Source organism: Epinephelus moara, chromosome 12, assembly GCF_006386435.1.
Source record: "Epinephelus moara isolate mb chromosome 12, YSFRI_EMoa_1.0, whole genome shotgun sequence".
Classification (NCBI taxonomy): Eukaryota; Metazoa; Chordata; class Actinopteri; order Perciformes; family Serranidae; genus Epinephelus; species Epinephelus moara.
This window is the reverse complement of record NC_065517.1, coordinates 25,040,939-25,054,606: the sequence shown is the minus strand read 5'-3', so window position 1 is coordinate 25,054,606 and position 13,668 is coordinate 25,040,939. Positions and strand designations below refer to the sequence as shown.

At 41.6% G+C, this 13,668-nt stretch overlaps 1 protein-coding gene across 3 annotated transcripts in view; it reads left to right on the top strand.

Annotated features, from left to right (window-relative positions):
- stxbp5a (syntaxin binding protein 5a (tomosyn)) overlaps positions 1-12,393 on the top strand; it is a 159,793-nt gene extending 147,400 nt beyond the window's left edge. For 2 of the 3 annotated variants that reach the window (XM_050058767.1, XM_050058769.1), the window contains 7 exons: positions 1,048-1,098; positions 2,046-2,327; positions 2,629-2,998; positions 5,451-5,616; positions 6,463-6,574; positions 6,681-6,901; positions 9,509-12,393. In XM_050058767.1, coding sequence (XP_049914724.1) covers positions 1,048-1,098; positions 2,046-2,327; positions 2,629-2,998; positions 5,451-5,616; positions 6,463-6,574; positions 6,681-6,901; positions 9,509-9,550 — 1,244 coding nt within the window. In that variant the 3' untranslated portion in view covers positions 9,551-12,393. The remainder of the gene's footprint in view (positions 1-1,047; positions 1,099-2,045; positions 2,328-2,628; positions 2,999-5,450; positions 5,617-6,462; positions 6,575-6,680; positions 6,902-9,508) is intronic. The other variant, XM_050058770.1, reaches the window with a different exon arrangement.
- Positions 12,394-13,668: the final 1,275 nt, after the last annotated feature.

Sequence of the window (13,668 nt, the reverse complement as noted above, 5' to 3'; positions counted from 1 at the left end):
AAGAGAGAGACAGCATTGTTTTTATGTCTAGACATGTAGAAAGTCTTTGATCGAGTGTCCTGAAAAACGCATCTAGAAGTTTCACTTTTAGTTCAGTTTCCCACCGAAAGGGGCTGTCTGTTTGGCAAGTATTGAGCATACGACTGAAGAAATAAATAAATAATACTTGGATTAAACTACATGAGTTGTCTGAGAGTTTGTAAACAGATGTTTTGACATAGTTTTGCTGTTGTTAAATGCGGACCCCCGTTTTTGGATTCTTCGTTCATGGTGCAAGCATGTGAGAAAAACAAAGTTTATTTCATGAATTTAATGTAACACAAGGTGAGTAACTGATATGTAAGTGGACATTTCAGGGGTGAAGTGTTCTTTTAAGTTCAGGCTTTTAGTAAGATGGAATGATTTGTGAACCAGTGCAAAAAACCCAGTGCATTTTGTAATACCTGGACACGTAGAGTCATCAAGTGTTGTGTACTAACTTAGACAGTTTTGGTTGAGTGTGCCTAATATGGTTATAAATAAAAGAAAAACACATTCATAAGAAGGTTAACGCTGTTCAGCTAGCCTATAGTGACTAGCAGTACACTACCTCAGTAACCGTTTTCTCCACTGTCTTCTTCCATCTCCTGTTCGGTATTTTCTGTTTCCTGTTGCCTTCCTGTTCTTGGTGCATGCTCCTGTGGCATGAGGGTCCTGAATGGCTGTGCAGTTTTTTGATGTGTCTCACTGTACCGGTCCTCTCTTGCAGGGCATTGTGCAACCAGAGGTCACCTCCTTTGTTTTGTCTTCCACAGCATGCCCCTGTGACATACAGGGTTGTCTCTGAGTCCTTACGCAGTGTCTCCTCCTGTGTAAAGCATTTTGGCTCCTGTAGTCAATGACACAATCCCGCCCCCCTCCGGCACTTTATTCTACAGCCTTTTGTTGTTTCCGTGTATTCTAGCTTCTGTGCACAATCCTAGCCCAGTGCTAGTTATCTAGCTTTGCATGGCATCGTGTGTTAGCGTAGACGTGTGTTTGTAAAGAGGGATGTTCTCTTTTTTCCAGCAAAGATGTCACGGAAATTAAGCTTGCCTACTGAGCTAAAGCCAGACTTGGGTAAGCCTTGACTTCGTGTCTCCAAACAATTTATATGAAATGCAGTTTATCTTTCTCACTTCGACTGGACTCCACCACATCCCATTAGTCCAGTACTTATCTGGTTATTAGCCTCAAAATTGGCAAGCTGTGCAGATATTCTCCTAAGTTTGCATGAGACAAAAGTAGCACTGATCTGACCAGAACTCAAATTCTTATTTATTGAGCTAAATCAAAGTGTTGGAAGTTAAACAAAAAAAAAAAACAGTGTGAAATTTTCTGCTGTGCTCTGACTCCCACTTTTTGACCCCAGTTGGGGGCTCTACTAGAGGTCAGTGGTGCTAAGCTAAACTATGCACACTCCATCTCACCGTAGCGCTTTCTGTAACTTTGCAGCTTTCTCTTTTTCTTCTGTGTTCCTCATGTCTTCCTTTCTCTGTCTGATTGGTACCTTAAAAATTGCCCAAATAGAAAAATAGACATTTTCTTCTTCAGGGGTGTATAACAGTCTTCCAAAGCACCAAGAACACTGGATGGGACGTTGTCAAATTCAAATTTTGCAAGTGCCAAAACACTCGTATGGTTGTCTAAGAATTCCAGTGTGACACATATGGACCCAAAGTGCCTGATAGCCACTTCTTTTATACTAATACAATTGCTAATTGGGGATATATAATATAATATAATATAATATATGATATGAAGTCACCATCAATAAGGGTCAGGTGATGCTGCTCTGTCAGAGAGACTAGAACGCAAGCCCATACCTTTGGATTTCTCTTCCAATTTTCTGTATCTACACTGTCAGTATCTTACAGAGCTTAGTCAAAAACAAACAGTCTTGAGTTTGTTGTAAAAAGTCAAAGTGTTTCATTTACTAAGACACTATGAAAACTTTTATGTATCACTTTATTTTGTATGTACCGTTCTTGGCGGGTGCTTTACCTCTCTCTGTTTTCTCCTCACTGTCCTCCTGTCTGTATGCCCGCCGCGGGGTGCCAACCCATTAGACCACCGGGACAATTCCTTCAGCCGCTCGCGCTCCTCCAGCGTCACCAGCATCGACAAGGAAGCACGAGAGGCCATCAGCTCCTTCCACTTTTGCGAGACCTTCGCCCGAAAGGGGGACAGCATTTTGACGCCCTGCCTGTATGTGGGCACCACTCTGGGCACCGTGCTGGCTCTAGCTCTCACATTGCCACCTGCTGGGGAGCAACGGCAACTGCAGCCAGTTATCATTTCACCCACTGGTGGGTAACGGGACATGAGAGGGGAGGGAGGGGTGGACAACAGTTTTGTGATGAAAACGAGATTGATTTGTGCAAACTGTCTGTGATGTTCACAATATTGTGTGTTATAAATCCAGAGTTTTAAAGGGACAGTTCACCCTAAAAAAAAATAAAGATCACCAAAATGATCTAGATTGATAATAGCACTACAGGTAAGAGGAAAGTGTTTTCAATTTTAGTGTGAACTGTCACTTTAAGACAACAGCACCACAATGAAAAAGACAAAGCCACTAGACTGAGGTCTTTTCCTTTCACCCATCAGGCATGTTGGTGCGGCTGAAGGGCAGCGTCATGCGGATGGCTTTCCTGGACTCATCAGGCGCCATGCTGTCCCCTGCGTACGAGCCGTGGTTCGAACCCAACGTCACAGCAGACGGCGAAGAAAGAGAGAAGGTCCGCAAGCGCCGGCCCGTCTCGGTGTCCCCCTCCACCTCCCAGGACCTCAACGAGAACCAGTACGCCGTGGTGTGTTCAGAGAAACAGGCCAAAGTCATCTCCCTCCCCTCCCACACCTGCATCTACAAACACAGTATCACAGAGACCTCCTTCATCCTACGGGCCGACGTGGTGCAGATGGGCCAAGGCGTGTGTGTGGCGTGTTTCTGCGCCAACGGCCACATCATGACCCTCAGGTGAGAGACATGTCGCAGAAATAGCTGGTTATTATTAAAACATATCAATGAGTGTCACTTTGAATGAATCATGCTCATGTGATTAGATTAAAGTAGATGTGATGTTTTATTGCTTTCACAGAGAACAGTATCACACATGAGTTTGTTTTTAAAATACAAGATGCTGGAGGGTCAGTTTTTTGGTCAGTATCGCCATGACAACCACAGAAAATCTGTCTTTTGAGTGTGAAACACTTTAAAAAGAAAGAAAGTGCACTGTCACTGTGTAAGCCAGCCAATAGCAGAACCGTGCCAGATAAGTTCTGACCAATAGAGAAAAAGGAGGCTGGCACAGGTGCCTGCGTATGAGCTCATCAGGGTGCATGAGGACGGAGATGGAAGTTGGGTATTAGGCCGTATCTTGGCATGAATATGAGTATTTGGGACATTCTGATCAGCACACAGATGGACTGTATAGACGTGGATTAGACTGTGGAGAGTTTGGGAAGACTTTTTTTGTCACTGAAACTTTTTGCTGGAATCAATTTGAATTAATATGAATCTGAGATGACCGCAGCCTTCACTTTCCATTATGTTAAAATACTTTTTACAGCTGCCAACAGACATGCATGTGCAGTAAATGTCTCAAACTAAAAAGAGAGATTTCAGTATCATTTAAATATGCGATAAAGATGTGATAATCAGGGATATTCCGATCTGAGTCATATAATATTGAGTATCTACCAATGCCGAGTCCCAATCTGACACTTCTGTTTTCTTAATACAGCTGTAACATGAGCACCTAAAATACAATGAAGTTGTTAAAATCAACTTTCAGTGTATATGCTTGACACCTGAGAAGCTCTACAGTGCATTAGGAAAAAATCATTCATATTCATTCATTCGTTCATATTGTTTTAAGTTAGAAGTCTGATGCAGAGTCTTTTGTACTGAAGCTTCTGTTTGACGATATTTTACACAATGATCAATATCTTTAAATATGGCCACAGAAAGTATTCATATTAATTAAATCTCTCCTGAAACCTCCAGCCTTCAAATGTGCATCAACATTAGGTGTGCCCCTGGGCAGTATGTTTGGCACCCCTGCTTTAGATTTATACACTGGAAACGGAAGTAAGAAGCAAGACAAAATGTATGTGTATTGTATAAACCAAACCATATACACACTAGTGTTCATTCCTCATTTTAAATTTGTTATCATTGTATTCTTATTAGTGCTGATCATTGCATCAATATTATATCTGTATTGTGATATTAGACAAGACTAGTCTTAGATTAGATTAGATTTATATATCGTAAAAACTGTCGTTCCTGGTTTTAAAGGCTGAATTACAGTAAAATGATGTAATTTTCTAAACTTACCAGACTGTTCTATTATTTGCCTTTGCCCATTTAGTCATTATATCTACATTACTGATTATTATTAATCAGAAATTTCATTGTATGTGTTGAGATCACCAACAGGCAACCCTACAATATCTTTGTAATATCAGTATTAAGGTATTTGGTCAAGAATATTTGAATATTTGATTTTCCCCAAATTGTCCAGCCCTTATTTGTATGTATGTATATATATTTTAAAAATCTATTAAGTCCATTACACATTTTCATGAACCTTTTTCAAACTATTGTAAATAATTTGTTGGTTAGTTCATGATAAACAGCTCTGTTTGCAGTTTTTACAGCTCTCTTCTGTAGCATAAAATTTGGATTTGTGACTGGTGTGTATTTCCTCAAACCTCCAAACAGCAGGTGATGTATTCACAATTCCCAATATTCTACAAGTGTGAAACAGTGATTGTTGTTTCAGTGTAATTTAACAATATTATCGGGGCAACAGACTGTCTGAACTTGTAAAAGGCAGAAATAAATACAGTCACCATGAGGCAGACGGACTCATCATATTATGTCCTCAATTAAACTTTTCTTTTTGCTCAACTTGTCATTCAAAGTCAGACACACACTTCTGTCCTCGTGCACAGCCACAACAAACACACCCACACACAGCCTTACACCTCTATCCTATCCTCACCCTGACCTCAACTGTCGTCCCAGATTTAACCAAACAGTTTCTGCAGACGTACCAGGTTCATTTTCATGCAGTGTGTGGAGGGGTGTAAGTGAGAAGGGGTGTGTTAATCTGTCGCTCATCCTCATTAATCTTCACTTCCCTAGAGGAGCGAGACAGAACAGCCGTCCATATGGGTGTCTGATAAAGATAGGGTGCCCAGCTGTCTGCCTGTCTGTGTGTGTGGGTCTGTGTGTTTGTTCGAAATGGACAGAGTGCAGGAACATTATCATCAGGGTTTCAGATGATTGAAATATGTGACGTTAGACTTTGAAAAGTTGTGATGACAGTGATGAAACTTGAAATATTTTGTCAGTGATCTGTTAAGGTTCTCACCCAGACTACAATATTAAAGGCATTTCATTTCTGTGTCCCTCTGTCTAGTGTGCCTGGACTGAGACCGCTCATGGATGTAAACTACCTGCCTTTGACAGACATGCGGATAGCAAGGACGTTCTGCTTCACCAACCTGGGTCAGGCGATGTATCTGTGCTCCCCCACTGAGATCCAGAGGATCACTTACAGCCAGGACACCTGTGAAAACCTACAGGTCAGTTCATATTCCATATGCAGTACACTGTACTCTTTTCAACCTGGGCCCTATTTTCTCATGTTTTTGTGTATGGGTTGCTGATGGGAACAACAGTTTTGAAACTGGTCCAGTTATGAGGTAAAGAGCTGCAGCCGGCAGCAGCAAAACAGGATGAAATGTAACCACTTGGATGTTTGCACTGTCAGTATTCATCCACTAAAAGTGTTTGTTTTTGCCACTGACAGGCTCAGATTGTTGTTATAAGTGTCTGATAACATTATGAAAAGGATCCCTACAGAGATAGACCTTTTTGTTCAATCAGAAACAGCCCTGAAATGGCCATCACCAAACCCACCAGACTCCATTTGAATAAAGAGTAATTTTATCATAGTAAACTACACATCTATCAAAGATGGCAGAAACAAAATCACACTCACAAAAGCCATCTTGGTCCGTCTTTCCACTGTTCCAACAATCACCAACTCTGGTTTGGTTGAAACAAACCTTTAATTCACACAATTAGATATGAAACCATGCTGGCTCTATACACGCTAAAACTACTGTTTAGTTTAGTCTGGTGGTTTTGCAGTGGCGATATCTTTGCTGTTTCTGGTTAAACAAAAAGGAATCTACTCCTCAACAAAAAGGTCAGTCTCTGAAGAGAGGATGATAGGTAGACACCTCAGTGGACATTCAAAGGTACATACAGAGACATAACACAATGTACCTTTAAAAGGAAAATTGTTGACTGTGTGCGTAGTGTACTATGAGTGTGTGTACTGTGCTGGATAACACAGCACTGTATAAATAGACAGAGGCAGTTAAAGTGTATGTAGCAGGATGATGTGTGTTTTGATGTTTCAGGAGATGCTGGGTGAACTTTTCACACCAGTGGAAACACCAGAGGCTCCCAACAGAGGGTTCTTCAAAGGCCTCTTTGGGGGAGGAGCACAGTCACTGGACAGAGAGGAGCTATGTATGCCAACCCTACACACGCCCAGATAAACAGTGGTTTGCTGATGCAACCTCTCACTCAGATATCTCACCCTGTTTTTACTCCTCCCTTTCGTCTCTTTACTCAGTCGGTGAGGTATCAGCTGGAAAGGCATCCCGAAGTCTGGCCCAGCACATCCCAGGCCCCGGTGGCATCGAGGGCATGAAGGGGGCAGCCTCTGGTGTGGTCGGAGATCTGGCTCGCGCCCGGATAGCACTGGATGAAAGAGGCCAAAAACTGGGCGAGCTGGAGGAGAGGACAGCTGCCATGATGGCCAGCGCGGATTCCTTTTCCAAACACGCCCATGAGGTAACAGAAAAAGTCTGAAACTGAGAGCGATGAACCCCTTATAAGGTCACAGCAAGGACACCACAGCTGCTCATGCTTTTACATACAAACAAACTAGTGTACCAAACAGAGTGAAAAATAAAGTCTCAGCTGAAATAAATAGTTTGCTGAGGAACAGGCCTCAACATACCAATGTTCCCAGGCCATTTGGTTTTGACTCATGTTTTTTGTCCTTTTCTGGAGCAACAGTTTTCACATGAGGCAGGGAAAAGTTGAACGAGGTTTATTGAGAATACAAAAAAGAAATCAAAGCGACAGGCCAAGTCCTGACAACATTACATCTCGTACAGTCCACTACCGACTTGATGTCCTATTTCTATATATTCTTTTTGTATTCCCATTACATCACAGTCAAAAACTTATTACGACCCCCATCCTATTTCTCTTTATCTTTTCTAGCATTATGCATTAGTCAGCAGGGGGCGCTTCTGGTTCACTAGATTATGTATCAAGGTACAAAACACCGTAGCTTGGCAGTCAGTCGTCTTCAGAAACATGACTCACTTCCACTATTTCTCCACTGGAGGGCAGTATATGCCTGTGGGAAGCTCACAGTACTGTGGACAGGGAGTCTGATGTCAGACACACGGGCAGTCTATAGAAATAAGATAAGACATGGATTCTAAAATATATGAATGTGTATAATTTAACCATTTCACCAAAATTAGTACAAAAATGTCATCATTTTATGTTATATAAACTTAAGATTCAATGAGTAAATGAGGGTCTTTTAAATACTGAAGTAATCTTGGGATTCATGGATCGTGTAATTCACCAGTTGGGAAGTTATTTCTCATATTTTGTACCATGTTCTCAGGTAGATGCTAAAATATATCCACAGAAGGGAGTGTTTTCGCCTACTGCCACCCCACTGTGCTGTGATTGGCTAGTACTACATGCTTGTCGCCATGCAGAGGTCAGATGCAAATTCTCTATAACAAAAGATAAACTATTACAAGCTGCACTTACGCTATGAAATAGTATACATTTCTGGTCATCTAAGTGGGTGTGGTCATCTCTTGCCCACATCCCCCAGCCTCGTATTGAAGGGTTGTAAACATACATTTGGTGATACAACACTATATAAAGTACAAATGTCATGTTTGATCCTTACTTTGCTGCTTTTTTATCTACTAGCTTAAAACCTGGTATCACCCAAGTACAAGATCGTATCAGCTGTTGCCAGATCTGCAAGGGTGTGTTGCTGTGACAGAGACAGGTCTTGAACAAAGTTCATTTTCTCCTGACTTGTCTGCCTGAAAAAAGCCAGATAGATAGATAGATAGATAGATAGATAGATAGATAGGTATGTAGGTAGGCTGGCTGGCTGGCTGGCTGGTAGGTAGGTTGGTTTTTGTTGGTAGGTAGGTAGGTAGGTAGGTTGGTAGGTTGGTTTTTGTTGGTTGGTAGCTTGGTAGGTAGATAGATAGGTAGGTAGGTAGGTAGGTAGGCTGGCTGGCTGGCTGGTAGGTAGGTTGGTAGGTTGGTTTTTGTTGGTAGGTAGGTAGGTAGGTAGGTTGGTAGATAGATAGATAGATAGATCATCATTAAGACCATGATACTTTAAAGCATCCAGCTGATGGATCCAGAAAGCTTCCCTCTGATTGAGCCTCTGTATTCTGCACCCCCACCTGACCGAAGGTTTAATGTGTTCAATGCCCTCTATGCACAATAAGGAGTCATTAGCATTATGAAGTTTACTGAAGTGTCCAGTACTAGTGGCATATTTATGCTCAGCAGAGCGATCCCTCAGGCGTCTAATTGTGCGGCCAATGTACAAGATGCCTTTCACACATGGACAAGTGTGACGGTATACAACTGAAGTAGTGTTGCAATTCATAAAATCATTTTGTTTATGAGTTCTGTTTCATGAGTCAAGTTCTGGTCATGATTTGTGCTCATGTTCTTCTCTCACTGGAATAAAGTAAAGCAGGAAGGCCGCTAGTCTCTTAAAAGGGCAGGGCAGTGTTGGATTGACGTGACAAAGATGCAGGGAATGACTCTCAAGTGAGTGATATAGGTTTATAATTGGTTTGTGGAGGCGGTTAATGTTAGGGCAAAGAGGTCATGGTCGGGGTTAGTACTAGCCAATCACAGCACATCTGGGCAGGACCAGGGTGAAACGCTTTTGGTTCAGTTCAATTCAATTCAATTCAATTCAATTCAATTCAATTCAATTCAATTCAATTCAATGCCTTTTATTGTCATTGTAAATAAATACAACAAAGTTTAATGAACAGAATAAAATTGAAGTCATTATAAAAGTAAGTACGCACACACACTGCACACACACATAGGCACACACAAGTAGTGCCAACATATGCTGTGAACATACAGTAAGTTAAGATTATTGCACACAATGCAAGTAAAATATTAGATATTTCTGACTGTGTGATTTCAGTGCAGCGTTCAGTGTAGTAACAGCTTTGGGGTAAAAACTGTTCAACAGTCTGCTGGTGCGTGTTTTAATTGTCCAGTAACGTCTGCCTGAGGGCAGAAGGTCAAACAGATGGAGGGCAGGGTGAGATGACTACCATATTCTCACTCCGTCGTTTCCTCTGTTTCCAGATGATGCTGAAGTGCAAAGACAAAAAGTGGTACCAGTTCTGATCAGTGACGGGGGAGGAGCAGAGCTCCACGGACACGACTGTCACCTTCCATTGGATCATTTGGACTCACCGTGACCCCCCCACCCACCCATCCATCTGTCCATCCATCCGTCCCTCCAAGCCTTCTTCACGGGGACACTTGGGAATTCTTCCCTAGCACAATGTTGAATACTGTTCTTACCTCAGTCTTAGGGTGGAACTGAGGGGTAGACAGGGGAGAAGGACCGCCTCAGAGGGAGCAAATAAATGGTGTCTTTTTTTTATGTTTTTGTCTCTTTGTTTTATCTCTGTTCGACTTCTCCTCCGAGGTCGCCGATTGGCCCACGCACCTGGAGATTCTTCATTCTCATTTGCCAAAATGTCCGTCACTGTTGTCTCCACTCTGAGCCCGTCGGGGCCGGTATTCAAACCAACGAACATAGCTGAAAAAAAGACAAATACCTAATGAAGAAACAGACTATTAAAAAAATTCTTAAAATGTAAAAAGAAGGAAAAAGAATCTAAATACATCATTATATATACATAAATCTAATAAATGTGCAACGCTGTATCCACTTCCGAGTGACAAGTACAAAAGAAAGGGATAACTCATCGAGGAGAAGGCTGAAGAAGGCGGCGTTGGAGAGCCACAGGAAGTGGTGCGACAGTGACGCCTCCTCTATGCAGAGAGTCAACGGGGATTAAAGCAACTTATTCTGATGTACACTGGATATTTCGTCATCTCGCTCAACCTCTAGACTCTCCTCTGTATCTTACAGACTTTCATATCGTTACCAACAACGTGTGTGCGTGTGCGTGTGTTAATTTCTATTTTCTTGCCATTCCTCTCTTTGTTATTCGTTGGGTTTTTTGCTCTGTCTGTATTATTGGAAAATCTCTTATTTTTCTATTGTTGTGAAAGTGGATGATATTTGATTTGTTGAAAAAATACGTTTTGTGGCTTTTATCTAACAACTCAAATTAATTTCTCCTTATGAAAAGGGCTGGAATCTAAAAAAAAAGGAGGGCAAGGATACAAAAGGCATATATCATTTAGTACTCACTGATGTGGCGACATCAGATTCATCGACGCTGAAATCTCAAAGCGAGTGTGTATGAACCACATGTTTATCATTTACCTGAGGATTTCATCTCTTGACCTATCTGATGTGATGTAAACTGCCTCCCTCACCCTCTAATGTCATACGCTTCCACGGTTTGGCTCAGTCTGTGAGTGTGACTGTACAAATGCTGATGAGATCAGTGTTAAATACACCAATAGTCTAGCCAGATTTGGTTGAGTACACATCAATATGAAGATCACATACACATGAGTAGAATCCCTATTTGTGTGTATTCATATATGCAGGATAATAGAAATACGGATGTGTAATCCTTTAAAGGCGTACATTTAAAAACATATTTCAGGTTTCGCTGACAGTTGTCTGTATGAGAACGTCGTCTGTGTGACTTCTTTGTTGATATTTATTTATTGAGGTGCAAGAGACAGTCGTGTTTGGTGTCAGAAACGTTCACCCTCATTATTATCTCGTTTCTATATTCCATATTTGCGGTGAAGCTCAAATGTGGTGTATCTCTCTGTCTACCAGGCTTTTAACCTTTATTTGTATATAAGTAAATAGTTTGACAATCTAAGACCAACTGGAAAGTAAAAATGTCGAGGTTGCTCGAGCAACAGAAGAGGAGAGAGGCCATATTTTTTCTGACGCCAAAGAGTTGCTTTAGCTTTTCCATTGCATTGTCATTTTCGCTCGCCACTCCAGCAGACGGGATGCGGTAGTATGTGTAATAGAGTATAACTTCACTAATGGAGTGCAGACCCTGGATCAGGTCCATTTAGGGAATATTATCACCTTCATCACTGTTCAAGGTTCAAGAAATGGGGCAAGTTGCAATGGAGCTATTTCTAATAGTATTGCAGTGGCGGACCTAGAACATTCAGCACCCTAGGCAGGCTTCCCCTGGTGCCACCCCTCCAAATTATTATTATAATTTATATCTGTGTATTTATTATTGACGAAAACAAGAGCTAATGAGAAATTAACACAAAAATATCTTAGCTAACAAACAATAATGATAAGTAACAATAATAGAATATGTAAAATTTGCAAATTTGGTCATCGGATGGCTTTTGCCTTTGCCATTTTCTCTCAATCTAATGCTATCCACACACACTACACTCAAGTGAATGTTGGGGGAGGGGGGAGCTGCCTATGTCGCGTATAGAAAGATCCGCCACTGTGCTATTGTTTCATAATATGTCATAAAGAGTAACATTTGGACTAACGTGCGAAGCGGCCTAATTCAGTGGTCCCCAACTGGTTCAACCACGGGGTCCAGATTTCTCCTTAGTCATTAGTTCAAGGTCCACACAGTTTGACACATTAGCATCATACTTGAATTCGGCCATGTCTTCGAGATAGTTTTCTCTCTGTTTTAAGTGGCTGTCCATTAGTCACTCACTCTACAGCATGAAATGGCACTTAAGTGATATAATAATTTGTGGATTTGGGGGGCCAGTGAGACTTCTTGAGCACTTGGCAGTATGGCATGGCACATTATCTTGCAGGAATGGCGTGACCAACATAACCAAGTCCTCAAGGCATCGACCTGGCCTCCGAATTCCCCAGATCCCACTCTGATCAAGTATCTTTGGGACATGCAGGTTCTTAAACTTGCAACCTACGGGAGACAAAGGTTACTTGCGCTTGGCCATGTCGTCAAGCTAGTTTGCTGTCTCGGTCAAGTAGCTGTGCGTTCGTCACTCACTCTACGGCATGAAACTGCACTTCAAAATAAAAGCTCTGTGCCGGAAATTCACGGTACTTAAAAATAAAGAATGTTTTTTTTGCCGGAAATTCACGGTACTTAAAAATAAAGAATGTTTTTTTTTACAAACCAGACATGTTTGCGAGACACTTGCGGCCCATTTAGACTCGACCCGTGACCCACTTTTGGACCATGACCCACCAGTTGGGAACCACTGGGCTAATTGATAGTTGATAAGGCTGTTTCCGTAAGACAAATTCCTGAACCATTCCTCTACAGCTCAGACACACAACAGTATTTATGGTATTCATCTATGAAACTGCACTTCAAAATAAAAGCTCTGTGCCGGAAATTCACGGTACTTAAAAATAAAGAATGTTTTTTTTACAAACCAGACATGTTTGCGAGACACTTGCGGCCCATTTAGACTCGACCCATGACCCACTTTTGGACCATGACCCACCAGTTGGGAACCACTGGGCTAACTGATAGTTGATAAGGCTGTTTCCATAAGACAAATTCCTGAACCATTCCTCTACAGCTCAGACACACAACAGTATTTATGGTATTCATCTGTGTGTGGTGTGTGTGCGTGTGTTTGGGTGTGTGTGAGTGTGTGTGTGTCAGGGTGTGCTCATGTAAATTAAGTGATATGATTTAAGATTTTTGTTTAATAATTGATGTTGATGTCTCACCAGTCGGCAGTCTGTGTCCAGTTGAGTGTCTGTTACACTAAAGCCACCAGTTACAGTTAAACTAAGATAATAGGATAACGAGCATTAGAGGATGACCTCTGAGTTTTGGGTTTAATTTAAAAGGCGCATGTTTTGTCTTTGCGCACAAGCTTCGACTCTCCTTCACTTCAGTTTTTGCCTTTCTCTCTTCCTCCAGCGAGTCTTCCACTGACTCTCCTGGTTCCACAGCTACAGATATGGCCTTCTCTGTGTTTAGTAAGCATTGTAGTGTGGATGTTGGTAGGTAGCTCTGTCTTTAACCCCCCAAGGTGAAGAAGAGGAAAAAAAACACTTCAGGAAAAATAGTTTTAGCTAGAGGTCATCCCTGAAAACCTATTCAATGTCTTTCCTTCCAACCCAATCGTTATTTGTGTTTCTGTTTTTTTTCTTATTATTTTCAATGTTACATTTTTTTCTCATCTTTGATTGACTTGTTTCTCGTCCATTCACCACAGTATGCAGTATTCTTACCCAATACAATCCACACACTCAAGCAACATGAGGGAGTCCTGTCTATCTGCCATATGCCATCTTCTGTCCTGGATTCAACAGTTATCAGTGGGTTGCAGTATTTTTCTCATTGTAGCCAATTTTCTTGTACAGTTTTATGCAACTT